General features: G+C 38.6%; 4 protein-coding genes across 5 annotated transcripts; 1 reads left to right on the top strand and 3 right to left on the bottom strand.

Moving 5' to 3' along the window:
- The first annotated feature begins 194 nt into the window (after positions 1-194).
- On the top strand, positions 195-2,382 carry LOC143906162 (ran-specific GTPase-activating protein). Its single transcript, XM_077422022.1, has 4 exons — positions 195-336; positions 1,013-1,179; positions 1,295-1,581; positions 1,685-2,382. The coding sequence occupies exons 1-4, from the start codon at positions 322-324 to the stop codon at positions 2,005-2,007; spliced, it is 792 nt and encodes a 263-aa protein (XP_077278148.1). The 5' UTR covers positions 195-321; the 3' UTR covers positions 2,008-2,382.
- On the bottom strand, positions 2,372-5,877 carry Wbl (endoplasmic reticulum protein 29-like protein wbl). The gene is made up of 3 exons (XM_077422023.1): positions 5,255-5,877; positions 3,762-4,160; positions 2,372-3,628 (listed from the first exon to the last, which is right to left on the bottom strand). Exons 1-3 carry the CDS (start codon positions 5,387-5,389, stop codon positions 3,389-3,391), a joined length of 774 nt encoding a protein of 257 aa, XP_077278149.1. The 5' UTR covers positions 5,390-5,877; the 3' UTR covers positions 2,372-3,388.
- Positions 5,878-5,947: 70 nt separating this feature from the next.
- Rbbp5 (retinoblastoma binding protein 5) lies at positions 5,948-9,092 on the bottom strand. The gene is made up of 7 exons (XM_077422015.1): positions 8,873-9,092; positions 8,741-8,766; positions 8,486-8,658; positions 8,058-8,286; positions 7,257-7,712; positions 6,719-7,127; positions 5,948-6,570 (listed from the first exon to the last, which is right to left on the bottom strand). The coding sequence occupies exons 1-7, from the start codon at positions 8,889-8,891 to the stop codon at positions 6,485-6,487; spliced, it is 1,398 nt and encodes a 465-aa protein (XP_077278141.1). The 5' UTR covers positions 8,892-9,092; the 3' UTR covers positions 5,948-6,484.
- A 1,081-nt stretch (positions 9,093-10,173) lies between these two features.
- On the bottom strand, positions 10,174-15,029 carry LOC143906094 (uncharacterized). 2 transcript variants are annotated; one of them, XM_077421899.1, is made up of 10 exons: positions 14,498-15,029; positions 14,221-14,297; positions 13,394-13,739; positions 12,738-13,088; positions 12,322-12,604; positions 11,813-11,978; positions 11,391-11,536; positions 10,959-11,286; positions 10,641-10,828; positions 10,174-10,409 (listed from the first exon to the last, which is right to left on the bottom strand). In XM_077421899.1, the coding sequence occupies exons 1-10, from the start codon at positions 14,592-14,594 to the stop codon at positions 10,328-10,330; spliced, it is 2,064 nt and encodes a 687-aa protein (XP_077278025.1). In that variant the 5' UTR covers positions 14,595-15,029; the 3' UTR covers positions 10,174-10,327. The 2 variants fall into 2 exon arrangements, with proteins under 2 accessions (XP_077278025.1, XP_077278026.1); XM_077421900.1 differs by having other exon boundaries at positions 11,391-11,530; positions 14,498-15,028.
- Positions 15,030-15,227: the final 198 nt, after the last annotated feature.

Below are 15,227 nucleotides of genomic sequence, written 5' to 3'. Positions count from 1 at the left end.
GATAGATCGATAGAGGATAGAGGAGGAAATCGATTGTCGACGTCACCAGACGTCACGAAGATTGACGAAGATATCTGCCGAGGCCCGAGCCGAGACTGTTGTGTGTCTGTGTGGCCGAACGGTACGGAAACCGGAAACTACGGACACGGTATACACTGTGCTACGGAAGTACACGATCATACGCGATTGTCGGTGTCGGTGAGATCATCTCGTATCTCGTATCTCGTATAGCAATAATAGCTCTTTAGCTAACAAGCTAACGCCGATTGACGATTGACGATTGACGATTGACGCCGACAGAACGATAGAAGACAATAGAAGATGCCGGAGACCGTGGTACGTGTATCGAGGATCTTGACAAAATCTTTCTTTTCCTCTTTCATGTTTCTCGATCCAACGTAGTACATGGATCGCTTGATTATTTACTGATTAAACGTGCGTCGTGAACAATAGGTTATGTTTACAATTTCGTATTCAAAATTAAACGTGAACGCGTCCGAGATGGATACCGCGTGCCTTCTTCGACTAGGGTTTATTCTTTTTTAATCTCACGTTTCTTACAGTTTCCTCTCTCGCGTATATATTTATTTAGAAGCAAACGACGATTACGTGATTACGTGTCTCTATATTGTTAAGGGTATATAATTATTTAGAAAAACTTACACAGCTTGAATATCCTTGATCTCGTCACATAGATCTTGACATTATAGAAGGTTAATTCCTGAGTGAAACACACTTTGAAACGGGTGGTGGTTTCTTATAGTTGGTGTGTATGAATGAGAATTGTTGTTAATACGTGTGTACTGTCATTTTTTAGTCACATATTTCTTTCTAACTTGAAATATCTCGGGACGTGTATAAGAGACCGCCGCTTGATTTAAAGCAAGTTTTACTCAGGACGTAGGAAACCCTCTATAACATATATCAAGGTCAAGGATATTCCTACTCTGTAAGTTTTTCTAAATACGTACCTAGCGTTACTTGGTTGTTTGTTTGTTTGTTTTTTTCCCAGCTAAACGGTGATCATATTGACGTGAAAGGTGCCACCTGTAAGCCTCGAGACAAAGAGAACACCGACGAAGAGAATACTGAAAATGACGTGCAATTTGTACCTATAATTTCATTACCCTTGATAGAAGTATCCAACAATGAAGAAGACGAGACAGAGATGTTAAAGCTGTAAGTTACCCGTTGGCGTTGGTTAGCTGCTGAATAATTCCTGGATATTGATTAAGGATCTCGAGGGATCGTAAGAATAAATATACTTATGCGTATTCTTTCGGTGGATGTTTAGACGGGCAAAGTTGTATCGTTACGATACGTCGAATAATCCTGCGGAATGGAAGGAACGTGGCACAGGAGAGGTAAAACTGCTAAGACACAATATAAAAAATACAGTCAGAGTAGTCATGCGTCGAGACAAGACTCTCAAGATCTGTGCGAATCATTTTATCACTCCATGGATGGAATTGAAACCAAATTGCGGCAGCGATAGAGCATGGGTTTGGAGCGTTCTTGCCGATTATGCTGACGAACAACTCAAACCAGAATTACTCGCGATACGTTTTGCAAATGCTGAAAGTAAGTTCTCGCGTGCCGAAATACGTGCTTTATGTGCAAATGGATATTGTATATGTTAAGCGTTATATGTACCGCATTGTTTCACTTTTATTGTTTGCGATAGACGCGTCGATGTGGAAGGATGTATTTGAGACGGCTAAGAAGATCGTAGGGTCTAAATGTGAGATTTATGCTGGCAAAAGCACGTCGGAGCAAAAGCGCGCTGAAAGTGACGGCGAATCCAGCAGCGATGTAAGTTACAGCGAAAGTACTGATAACGAGGACCAAACGAAATCGTTCAAGCGGAAGACTGAAGACTGTGACGCGATTTCTCAGCAGAAGGATATTAAGAAAGAGACGGTGGAAGAGAAAGATGTGGTAACGAGCGAAGAGACAATAATCAACGAAATCGCAAAGTTAAAAGTGAAAAACGAAGGTGAGAAGTAATGATTGTGTATATTCGATGACACGAATATATATATATATATATACATATATATATATATTCGAGACAGAGTTTATCAAAAGGCACATTCTGACATTACGCGCGCAGACATATATTACACATGCCATTGTTTCATTATTTGAGGATTAAACGTGCATAGATACATTTTTAGCAATAATATTATGGGAAAGCTTATTAAATTTTGTTCCAAGCGTGTGAAAACTGTATCTATATGAACATATTATCTGTGATTTTTTTAAAACGAATTAACGCTGATATGAACGTGCATTTGTACCGAAAGGAATGTATGTGAGGGATGTATGTTGACTCTCTTTGTCGAGAAACTAATAAATACAACGACACGTGTACGAACAAAAGTCTCTCGCATTTTATTTGTTCATTATTCCACAAAAATGATCGCGGCATTATATCACATGTTTTTTGATAGTTTTTTAATGATTGCGCGTTATGTTTTCCTTGATTAAGAAGAGTAAGTAGCACGTTGAAGGAGTACATAATAATCGATATAAACGTGATCAACCTGCCTTTACTTTATTTAGATGTAACGTCTTAATCCACAACCTGTCAACCTTCCATTTTCTTAGACAATATTTTTAATTAATTTTAATTGTCTACTGCTATTTTGTGCAATAGACGATAGATTTATTTAACACATTCTCTGCCCATTGTATGACCCATATGATTAATTATACATCTCTCTCTCTCTCTCTCTCTCTCTCTCTCTCTCTCTCTCTTTCTCTCCCTCTCCCTCTCTCTATGTATATATGATATATAAGATTATACAGAGTGTTCCATTTTTATCTTTCCACGCACGTATCTCCCAAACGAGAGACAATTTTGCGTGGAAAGTTTAAAATGGGACATCCTATATATATGTGATTACTTATATATATATATTAAAACAAAAGAACGTAAAAGGACGTGAACACGCGAACACGTGTTTTTACTCTCGGTGGCTATTTGCTTTATAACTTTATACTTGTGTATATGTTGTGTATAGAAAAATGAAATGTTTAAAGTGTTAAGACAGAAAAAAGAAAAAGAAAAAGATTGCGTGAAATATGCATGACGCAAATAACGTTAGGTATTTCGCGTTTGCAGAGTAGAAAAAGCAAGAAATACTTAATTAGAGAAGAATGAAACTGAGAAAAATACGTTCAAGTAAAATGTGGGGTATCTGTTAAATATAGACAATAGAGCGTCTGAGTGTACCTTGTATGGTTCCTGTTTTTATCGCCACTTGTATAAAACTTACGTGTCATCCAAGATACAATCGACACTCGGACTAACGATAAAACTTGGTTGCTAGATGTTACTTATCGTTAGTTATTATTATCATTAATACGTCGAGATTCGAGCCCTCTACAGCTCATCCCTCGCTGAAAAAGATTGCAAGATGTTTCGTCTCTCTTCCATCGTACGCTTCTTTTGATCGGACAGTTTCCCTCTATAAAGAAGTCCCTGTACCCGTGTCTCTTCCGTTTGTACAAACACGTCTCCCCGTTCGAGGATCTTCTCCATAGTCTTGACGTAAATTTTTGCTGCCTCTCGTTGTTCTTCCGGTAAAGTCTCTTCAAAGATTCTTGCCTTTTTCAATATTTCCTAGGAAAAAGAATAAATGTGCCTCATAGAGAAAGCGCTTGTTATTAAGCATAGTCATTTTCAGCATAATCCAATCATCCAATGAAACGTAGATTGTTTTGGTGATCTTTTCAAGTCCTTTCGTGTCCTTTACCTGCCTGTCCTGCTCTCCCGCGGCTTTGAATTCTTCGGCTAGCCTATCCAACCGTTCCACGCATCCCGGTAGGCCCAAGTATACTCTCGATCTGGATCTGACAAATCGCTTCAAGTATTCGCCCGTAAAATCGGAATCCCTCTCGGGAGTGAATCTGCGTGGTGTCGATTTGCCCTGTACAAATAATAAAACTACCGGGAAGTCGTCCTTCTTAATGTTGTAGCGTTGCGCCAGGTCGGAGTTATCCTTGTTGCCAAAGTCCTTGACGCCCACCGTGGCTATCAGGAGATCTTGCGAATCTTTGGTATCGGCCGCTACGGTCGCGTATTGCTCGTGCTTGCCACCGTACGGAAATGCGACGTCGAATTTAACGAGCGCTGCCTTAAACCTCGGGATAACCTGCGAGAAAAACGTTTTTCGTCACATTTTGGACACATATGTAACTCTGTCAAGTTCTATAATCTATATCTATATATTATACACGATCGAAAAATGAGCAAGAATACGCTACGAGTTGAATCGTTTTATTTGACGTTTTACATTTACATCCTGGGAACTGGGAACCGTCTCATTGACCACAATGTTTTTTTACTTGAAAAAGTAGACGATCTAAAAAAACCTTAACAAGAGTATATTTAAAAAAGATTCCTGTATATATATTGCACGTAACACACTGTAAAATATGTAACACTGTACCTAAACATTTTTTAAGTATCTCTTATATATCAACAGCAAATATAGTATATATGGAATAACAGTTTTTCAATTTTTCATGTGTAGTCATAAAATGAAATGGTAAAATGAAAAGTATCAGACTACGTTAGCTTCCAAATTCGACTTTATCAATCACATCCTATACTACATCTATAATATTGCCGTCATAATCATAATTCGTTGTGCATATTGTTATTTAAAATAGCAGAAATTTTATATTAAAGACGTTTATATCAAAGAGAGAGAGAGAGAGAGAGAGAGAGACACATGTCAACATTCAGTCACGTCACTGGAGTTTGCGAGGGTCGCGGTCTTTGTCATAACGAGAGAATGGTTATGAATGTCAAAGTACGTTGTACAATAGTAATGGAACTCGCGCTAACGTGGCTGAAGCTAACCATATAGTAACTATGACTGAAAATGGTGAAACGTGATCGTACTCTCTCTTTCCCGGTTTCTTACGTCTTTATTTATATCTTTCTCAAGTACATACGTAATATAGATACATATACAATATTTATGAGCATGCATAATGAGCATAGATATAAAATGCATGCTATAATAATATGCTAAATGCTAAAGAAGATGCTACTTAAATTATATGTCGCAAGACTGTCAAGTTATAAAATAAAGTTTTCAACTATAGGTACTATAGTTAATATTGTATCAATCATTACGTTTATTCATTTAAGTTAGAGATTCTGCTGATGAGAAGAAAATTTCCATATTAAATCTCATCAACTTATCGCGCGTTTTTCACGCTTTTCACGCTTTCGTACCTTGTCGAACGAATACGAATCCAAGGGCACGCATCCTTTGCAGTCATCACCGACGGTAAAATGCGAAGCAGCGATGACGAGGACGAGGATGAGCACGAGATTCGATCGAATCATGATAGGTAAGACGCGCGACATTTGTGCGCGACTACTCGATTCGCATCCGTCTACTCGAAACTCGACGTAATCAATTAACCACTCCGTTCTTGTCGTCGTCTATCTTCCTCGTACTTGCTCGTACTCTCGCACACCCGGGTGACGCGCGCGCGCGTGTAAATACCTTCACCTAACGCGTGAAGCGGCAACGTGTCCGGTCCGGTGTCAGTTCAACGAACCGGCTTGAGGCTTCGTCCGCTTCGTCTCACACGCAGTTTGTCCCGATCGTAGAGTCGGAGAGAGTCGCGATCAAAACTACAAACGCGCTAGTTCAAGTGCGTCAAGAAACAGGAATGGAATGGGAACGCTCCTACGTGTCCTTATATATATTTTTGCATATACGATCGATCCTTTCTACTCCAACGAGTCTGGACTAAAGTTTATTCAAGTCAGCTGTTTCTTCTCTAGAAAAAAGGTTCTCCTTCCTTTCCAGTTCTCCCACTACTCGCATTTGCCGCATGTGCCACTGAACTGACTGTGAACAAGAATATAGGGATCAAGGGAAAGAACCTTAGGGAAAAAGCCAACGGTCCTCACGAGTCTAGAGAACGCGACGGTCGATTATTGTATATTAAACGCGATACACCCACGCGAAGTGCGTGAAAAAAGTAATACAACGTTTATAAAAATAGATAAAAAACGTAAAAGATTTATATATATTACGATACACGTGCAAAAAAGAAAATATTCTTTCTCTAATACTATGTCGTTTCCAACGTGAAAAAACTGATATCTCCTTTATCGCGTGCAACACAGAGCTATATAGATGATTCATTTTTCCGTTTAACACGTACAGTAGTCGTATGAGTTTTTTTTTATGTAAAAGAACGTACTTAAGTTACAGAGATTATTCCTATGTAATAATAATATTTTTGGCGACGGTAAACGCGTCATCTTTCAAGATTTAAGATTCCAACGTCGTTATTTCTAGTTGAAATCGCCGTACGTTTATCATATATTTGACGTTTTATCAAAACGTGTCGAACGTGCCAAACATTTTTCATGTTTTCATCATATCGTAACGAACAACGTAATTTTTTTTATCGTCACCAATACCTATCTCTCTCACATACTAAATCATTTTCCCTTTTTGTGCTCTAATCTTGGTCTTCCCTTCTTCGTAGTCGGCTTATCCTTTCCTTTATTCAGCAAGGGATGAGTTTCTGTAACGTTCATTGTTAATTTAGCGGAATACCGGTATAAACATTATATATCAGCCACCGACTGCTCGCGTGGCTGACAGAAACATAATTATTCCAAGATAAACGTAAGCTGCGCGAGCATACGTATTTTACGCAGGTGAGATCTTACCATCGATCGGTGCCCCCTGTAAATCTATATCGTGCGAACGATGTTTCTTTATTGGCGGTTCGTGTGGCGTTACTTGATTATCCTCCGAATCTTCCACATCTGGAGATATAGGTAGAAACTGAAGAGAGCCGATATCTTCGGTCTCCTCGTCGGAGCTGCAAAATGCAGCAACTCTGTCAATCGATGCAACGTCGACGTCTATTTCCTCATCCTGAGCTTCTTCTCCTTGTACGACAGACTTATCTTCGTCGCTCAAATCAAATTCACTTTCCCTCTCCTCGTATTCGACATTTTCATCCAACTCTTTGAAATCCGGCGCGAACGCAGACCAATTCTCTACCTGATTTTGTGCCCAAATAGAAACTACGCCTGATGATATGGATGCGATTATCGGCCTCACTGGATGCCACTGGATAACGAGGAGGAAGAAATACAAGCGTGTGCGCGTCATACGAACACTTTTTTTAACACGTTACATTTTACAGCCAAAGAGATTTATACACGGTATATGGTACGTTTATAAAATCACGTTTCTTACCACAACGTCGAGTAAAAGTTCGCCTTTGGTCCCATGTAAAATTTTCACCAAGTTTCCGATACTCTTTTCCCATACGTACAACGCGTGTTGTCTCGCTGACCCAGCGCACACGTATTCACCATCCCCCGAGAAGCAACATTTTTTCCACATTGTTTTATTGACGAGATCTTGCAGTTTTTGTATCGGCTCCGGTTCGCCATCCTTGCCACACGCTAATATTTCGGTACTGTCATATACGCGAATTACTCTATCAGCGGTATTGACCAGAAAACAGGAGCCTCGTCGTGCAAACTCTATGCTTTTTACCGCTGTATTACTAGCGGTACCTTGCGTTATTTTGTAAGAGGCTTTTACACTTAGCGTCTCAGCATCGAGAACTAAAACTCTACCACGAGCATTTCCCGTATACACGTAATCTCCGCGTCGGTCGAATGACGCTACTATATTTAAATCACTCTGAAATTAGAACACGGTTATTTTTACCCCACGCATTACTCTCGTGTCGTACGTTCAATTAATAGCACGATTTTAGACGAACGTTTTAAAAGTTGTATTCTTATACACGAGGGTACGCAAAAGAGACTCGACTGGTAACGTGTTTTTTATGTCTTCGATAATAATATTCGCTAATAAAACGTGATTTTATCAACACAACGCTTGATATTTACTCCGTCACGTTTCGCAACGGTTATATATACACACACATGTACAAGTGTATGGCGCTTGACAGTGGCATTATTAGTATGTCGTTATACACGAATACGGTTAATATCAAACGGTATGTATTATCGTATTACATACGTCTTCATCAAGCGGTATAACTCTATGCGTTCCTTCGACATCGACCATGACAGCGGCGTGGCGCATTGGGCATACCAAAAATTTGTTGAGATTTCTCGGGTGAAACTGTACTTTTAATATTGGAGAAGGGAATCTATATTTCTGATCACATTCTCCAGATAAAACGTCCCATATACATACATTGTTGTCTGTGGCGGCACTTGTTAATTTATGGCCGTTCCTAGACCAACTAAAAGATACAGTTACGTTAGTATTTCATTTCCTCCAAACTGTTCCTTTTCGTTATATTACCTTCTAAACCACGTCGTCTCTCTATTTAAACCCGTATACATACGTACAACGATTACAAAACTATAAATAAGCATATCACACAACCTCTCTTTTATCTTACAATAGTCTAGAAAATGTCAACGTTTCAACGAACTCACCTCAATGAACATACCGGATGTACATGAGCACTAATAATTTTAGCGATACCTCGAGTCAGAAAATCCCAAATAACGATTCTTCCATCGTTGCAGCCCACGGCAAGTAATGTCCCTCTTTTATTAAATGTACAGGTTACAGCAAGGGATATACAATCTAATGTGCCATCAAATTCCTAGTACGTTTTAAATCTATTAAAAATCTTTATATATCTACGTCGTTCATTAATAAAATCACAGTTAATATTGTAAACATACTTCTGGGTAATTTTGACCAAATGACTCTGTAAAAAAAAAATATATATATATATATATTAATGTATGCGTGTTGAAGGATAACTATGTTTATTATCATTACGCGCAAATATCTCATAACTATTTAATATTTACCTAACAGTTCCAAGTTCATCTCTGCAAACGCGATTTGTTTTGTTTTTTTGGTTAGGTTATCCACGCTATGTTATCAGCTCCACGACCGATTCTGGTATTATTTAATACGAGAAGGTCTAGGGACTTGTCCAGCCAACAATACTTTTGTTTCTAGGAAAACATCTCTTCCACGTGGTTATTCCGGTGCGTTCAGCCGCGACTCCGCTAGCCTAGGGCCTAGGGTCGCCATTGAGGGTGCCATTACATGGAGCGCGGAAACGCGGAAACGCGGAAGCGCGGAAGACAAAATTTACTAGATTTCCGTCGATCCGTTCCGTCTGTTTTGAATGCCTTAATATTACATGGAGCATATTTTGAGCGGAAAAGCGGAACGGAGAATTATAAAATATTAATTTTTAACGGTATTTATTGATTAAAATGTTTGTATTCAATAGATAAGCTAAAAAGATAAGCATATTAATAAAAATTGCAATGAATTAAGTGAACACAATTTTAAGAAATGAATACAAATGTCTATTTGTCACTATACTGTTCGGCTTTTCCGCGCAAATTGTGCTCCATGTAATATAAGGAGAAACAAACTCGCGGAACGAACGCGTCAAAATCCGTTGTCAACGCGGATACAGTATACTCCATCAAATTTCGGAGCTGTTTAATCACATTGAAAAAAAAAGCTTTTACACATACTCTTCGATTACTTTATTATTTAATAAAAGTGGCAGTATAATATTATAGATCCAAACATCATGTTGATGGTTATTATGAAGTATATCTTATATGCAAGCCAAGGTACATACATGGCTGCGTTAAGTACTGGCAGTGAATATCGAAACGCAGCCATACATATGTACATACACGATAATAGCGGATTCCGCTTTTCCGTTCAAACGTGCGGGACTCAACTCGCGGAAACGCGGAATCTAGTTACTATTCTGTTCCGCGCTTCCGCGTTTCCGCGTTTCCGCGCTCCATGTAATGGCACCCTGATGACTGCGGTCCACTTGACTCTACAAATGCTTTGGAGCGTTCTTCTTTTCCTTCTTTCTTTATTGAAAGAAAAGAGAAGAGGAATGCTTCGAAGCATTTGTAGCGTCAAGTGGACCGCAGCCATATTGGGTCAAAGGAGAGGAAACGAGCGACTGGCGACTGCTCACGCGTGCTAGGCTAGCGGAGTCGCGGCCAGTCGCGGCTGAACGCACCCATTGATGTATGTATGTACATATGTACATACATACCGACATCGGGAGGGGGAGGGGATATCATAAAATGATCTTTTTGATTAAAGATTTCTTAACGTTACATGACTTAAATAAACTTTATTGACTTTTAATACACAAGATACAGCGAATCATTATTCAATAGTCGATATACCGAGTTTAGTTTTCATCTTTATCTTTCGTCTTAAATGCACGATTCTAGTACTACATGTTATACGTAACTTCTTTCAAAATTATACTATGTTTTATCATCACGGGCACTCGTTTCGTGCCACTTATTCCATCGACATGTCATTCGCTTGTACTGCTCCAATATATACCTGAAAATAGATATTTTATAATCTACACGCCCATTGCACCTAATAAAGTTTACACGCTAAAATATATTTGACGTCGTTATAATTTTATTATAAAAAATATACGATATTTTTTAATACATCTAATAAAATAACGCAACAAAAATTACAAGCGTCATCCCATGATTTTTAACGTATAATAAAAATTTATTTGAGCAGAAAAAAGGAATATTAGCGTAGAACGATTTTGCTTACTTCTCAGCTGCACACGCTCCCATCCACGCGGACATGTCAATCATCATATGGGACACGCGTTCTAAATATTGCTTTATGCACAGCATACGTACATCTTCCGAGTAGCGTTGAAACGGTGTATAATACGTTTCGTGTAAAATCATAATCGTGCTACAACTTTCAATTTCTTTACCAAATACTTGCCACACCTAAAGAAGAAACATTTTTGATTCGTTGCACTTGAACGTTATTGTTATACTTTTTAGGCACCGTCTAGCACAAAATAATGTATAAGTTTGCATCTTTATTTTTATTTTTATACAACGTTGCCGTTCTCACCTGCACCCATTTCCTCGATAATATCGTTCGCAAAGATTCTCTATGTTTAAAACGTTGTAAAGCATAAATAGCCTCGATGCCTTCCTCAACGTTCTTGATCTCTTCAAATATGCGATCGATCAAATTTTTCACCATGCTCTCCAATTCCATTACAAAGTTTCTAAATTTCAGCATGTTTTCTAGCCACGTAGATTTTGTAACGTCCAAAATGTCGTCGCGGATCACGATGATTTCATCGAGACTCTCATAAAATAGGCTCTCTATTTGACGACAATAGGCCGCGTACTCGATACCTTTTGGACCGCCGATCATTTCCACTTTGTTGCACCTATAGAATCGGTGTGCGCGCACACACACATTTCTACTTTGTAATGGTATTTTACTATGTATATTTATTGTTCCGAGACATGTGCGTGCAAAATATTCCCGTACCTTCCAAATACTATTGAAGCCGTACATATTTCAATGATATCGCAACATCTTTGCACAAACGTATCGATATACGTAAAGATTACGTCTTCATTCACATCCCAGATGCTCGTCGATCGAATGAGCGCAGTTATCTTCGTGACCTGCAACTGATCTTATAAAAAAAAATGAACGACGGATCGACGTTTACAGGAATTATGGCCAATTTCATCAATTTTCTTTTTATTACGTAACGTAACGTGTCTATTAACGTTGTCACTTTTTACATACACGTTATTTTACTTTAATTAATATTTGCTAACGCGGAGAGACAACTTGAAGCATTTTATAAAGCATTTACAAAGATTATTAAGAAACGCTGTCCCGCTTGATGGAAGCTCGGTAAAATTGGCCATAACACAAAAAGTTCACAACACATTAAATACTTTATTATATGCCGTTTTATATGTTTGGCAACAAGAGATGCATTTCCGAAGTATATTTATCCCATTTTCCGTATCGCCTTCTAGTATTACTTGCAACGTGATATACGTCTTACATTGATGTACTATTTGAGCGCTTATGGCTGCACAAAGTACCTCTATGTTGTTACTAAAATAAACAAGTACACTTCTTTTGTTATCCACGTTCTTAATATGCGGCGACGTTTAATTATTTTAAGACAGAGAACGCGGAGGACCTAAAGCGTTACGATTACGCGCGCAAATATAATACGTGAAGATAAAGTTTCAACGGTCTTAACGGTCCATTTCTACCGCGACAGATTAACTTTTGATCGCGGTTTAACTTGATTTTTATTCTCTTCTAGTTGTAAGATTTAGATAAAGATAAAAATAACGTAAACCGAGATTATAAAGTTAATCCACATATTGGTAGAAGTGGACCCCGCGCGTAATGTGATATATATTAAATATATAAGTAAGAAACCCCTTACGACGCGTTGTAAAACGGGGATTCCGTCCAGATAAACAATATCAAAAATAGTATTTTCATCATAGGCTTTTCAATCTCGCTTGGACATTTCAGGTTGTTACAAGCTTCCGACAGAATGTTGAGATACGTTATATTGGACGCAGCTTGTTCCAATCCTTTGCAAAGCTGAAATGTTAAAAGTTGAAAGGAGTCCACGCTCGGCGAACGAACGTTCTCCAACAGATGCACGATCGCGCGAATTTCCATACTCGATAACTGATGATGCAAACAGCATAAATTAAAATCTGCAAAAAAGACAACTTTGATATATACTATGTTATTTTGAGACGCGACGAAAAAAGTTTGAGTGAACACAAATGACAGTTAGCCGCTTGCGAGATTCACTATACATAAAATATAGTAACATTCGAAATTAACATCTCGCTGTCCAACGTTGCAACTCGTCGAATATGGTTCGTTCGCCTTTGCTAGATTGCGTAGACGTGCTCGCCAATACTTGTCGTATTTGTTTGATCCACGATCGCACACGTCTTTCAAATCTGCCGATCAACGCCTTTTCCGACTCCCGTACGTCCTTAAAAACACGCGGACCATTTGTTTCCGTTAACGTCAGTTTTTCGTCTCTCACGTCCATCTCTGCTGGTATCGCGATATCAGATAGATTTTCTGCCGGCACGTACAATTTGGTCAAACCCATCGGCTCGTAAACCCATTCGGTTAAGCACATCAGAAAATTGTGTAGATCAAAGAACAGCGTGTTTCTGATAACTGTTTTTGTTATTAAAGAAAGAAATATTTTATATATTTAAGATCGACGTTGAAGAATCAAACTCAAGAATAGTACGTTGAAAATTTTGAAAATGACGCGATCTAACGTTGTATTCTGTTGTATTCTTATGATTAAAAACATCAATAATAAATATACGTGCTTGCTAATTTTAGACGTCCGATTTTCACATTTTCAGATTCCAGAAGCGTTATAAATATATACCGCAATAAAACGCGTTATTTAAAAAATGCGGAATGCGGTGTATCGAATGATATATCGTGGCGTAAACATTAAAAAAAGATACTTTCAGGCCACTCGCCACTGTCGCGCGCGACGGTCACATACATGTTCTCCATTACTTTCAACACGCACATCATTGCGTTACGATTGATGCTGCCGAAGATAACCGTGGCATGAAAATTGTCGACCGTAAACACGTGCCAAGGTATTCGCAAGAAATACACGAACGCCGCACTTTGGTTATCGTCCACAATGGTTAATCTCGCCTTCAAGGTATCAACTTGGAAATGTACACATAATAACGTGCAAGCTGGATTTTCGAAATATTCGCGAATTGTTGCACAACAATCCTCTTTCCAGTCCGAGTCCTCGATGGAAGGAAGAATCGTGAGATCTTTGACATATTGTACCTAAAACAGCGTGTCACAGGAATATTAGCACAAAACATTTTTGTCATGGAAAGATCTAGATCTAACGATCGTAACTCTAAAATGTTAATCTTAATTTCTTTTTCTCTCTCTCTCTCCAATTAGTTGTTTATAATCATATATTTTTGAACGGCAAAAGTATTTCAGTCAAGTTCGTGCCGTATTTTCACGTTAATGTGTAAATCATAACTATAATGTAGAACACGTGAAAAGTCTTTCGAACAGAAAAATATACGTTAAAAATATTAGATTTCTCCAACTAGTATCGGACGTGTGGAAAAAACTAAAATGAAAATATACACATCGAGTTGCATCGTCAGACAGGTAGCGTTTTTGTGCGATCGTACACGTGAAAGAATGAAATAATAATTAAAATACACGTACAACGAAAAAGAAAAGAGAAAAGTGACATGTGTGCGTATGCGCGATGAATAAGTCAATTAAACTTGGAGGACGAACCGACCAATTTATCTAAATCCTGTTGATCGAAGACTGGTTTGATCGGTTCGGAAGAGAGCTCCTCTTCGGTTTCAGGACTGTCTGAAACATTTCAGAATGGAAAAGAGCGCATATGAAATATTGCACGCTTTTCGTACATTGCATACCGTGTATATAATATATGCGCATTAAATAAACGATTACGTGATTGATTAATCGACCATAATAGTTAATTCGGATATCGGAGCAAATATCGCGAGAATAACGTCTGTACACATAAAATAAGTTTAAAAAAACAAGACCTTGTCGACCAAAATCTTCCTCGTCTGTATCCATGTCCAAGAATTCTCGATGAGGATCCAACGGTGACTTGTCCCGCACTTTCTTCGTTTTCTCCATCTTTCACTTCGTTTTGTTTAGTTTAGTACGTTAAAAACGCGGGTGCAAACTTGAAACTCGCGTATGTTTTATATAATGATAAACATTACGCAATAACTATTAAAAATAATCAGCGAAAATGTTTGACAGTAGTTGACGCGTCGACTGTCGACTCGCAAGACGTGAGCGCAAAACAGCCAGCAGGAGCAGGCGGCAGGGTGTGTGACAGGTGACAGGAACGTCGCTAAGTAATAATAATATCGATAAAACGGATAAAATGGTAACGGCACCCTCGCCTCGTCTATACACCCGATATGCCGTTCCTCGGATCTGGATTAACACGTTCCAAGATACCGTAACGTACTTAACGTAGCGACAAGGAGAACGTTGCTCGTAATGCTCGAAAATCAAGTTGCTGGGAAGGAAAAAGAAGAAAATTTTAATCTCGCGCCATATTGAGCGACAGTCATACTAGAGCTGCGTTCCAAAAATCACTCTGGTGGGTAACTAAAATCTATAGTTTACGTCACGTTTGTATGATATACATACATACATACACTATAGCATTTCAGTAGACGTTTGGAACGCAGTTTAGTAGAGTCCCTAGGGTCCCTAGGAAAGAGAACGGGTCATGTGACCAGCTATTCCATGATT

This window comes from Temnothorax americanus, unplaced genomic scaffold, assembly GCF_048541705.1.
Source record: "Temnothorax americanus isolate GAGA-0224 unplaced genomic scaffold, ASM4854170v1 Scaffold7, whole genome shotgun sequence".
Classification (NCBI taxonomy): domain Eukaryota; kingdom Metazoa; phylum Arthropoda; class Insecta; order Hymenoptera; family Formicidae; genus Temnothorax; species Temnothorax americanus.
This window is presented reverse-complemented; position numbering and strand designations above follow the sequence as displayed.

Bases quoted from the DNA above. Each gene is read 5' to 3' on its own strand.
- Rbbp5 (XM_077422015.1), bottom strand. The intron at 7,713-8,057 runs GTATGTAATACG...TTCTAATTTCAG, and splicing joins TTATACCGCTTGATGAAGAC to AGTGATTTAAATATAGTAGC. The intron at 6,571-6,718 runs GTAAGATCTCAC...TGAACGTTACAG, and splicing joins ACAGGGGGCACCGATCGATG to AAACTCATCCCTTGCTGAAT.
- Wbl (XM_077422023.1), bottom strand. From the start codon at position 5,389: ATGTCGCGCGTCTTACCTATCATGATTCGATCGAATCTCGTGCTCATC. The intron at 4,161-5,254 runs GTACGAAAGCGT...TTTTTCTCGCAG, and splicing joins ATTCGTATTCGTTCGACAAG to GTTATCCCGAGGTTTAAGGC. The intron at 3,629-3,761 runs GTAAAGGACACG...TCTTTTTCCTAG, and splicing joins CGGGAGAGCAGGACAGGCAG to GAAATATTGAAAAAGGCAAG.
- LOC143906162 (XM_077422022.1), top strand. The intron at 1,180-1,294 runs GTAAGTTACCCG...GTGGATGTTTAG, and splicing joins GAGACAGAGATGTTAAAGCT to ACGGGCAAAGTTGTATCGTT. The intron at 1,582-1,684 runs GTAAGTTCTCGC...TGTTTGCGATAG, and splicing joins ACGTTTTGCAAATGCTGAAA to ACGCGTCGATGTGGAAGGAT.
- LOC143906094 (XM_077421899.1), bottom strand. From the start codon at position 14,594: ATGGAGAAAACGAAGAAAGTGCGGGACAAGTCACCGTTGGATCCTCAT. The intron at 13,089-13,393 runs GTATCTTTTTTT...TAACAAAAACAG, and splicing joins CAGTGGCGAGTGGCCTGAAA to TTATCAGAAACACGCTGTTC. The intron at 12,605-12,737 runs GTTAATTTCGAA...TCTTTTTTGCAG, and splicing joins GCAACGTTGGACAGCGAGAT to ATTTTAATTTATGCTGTTTG.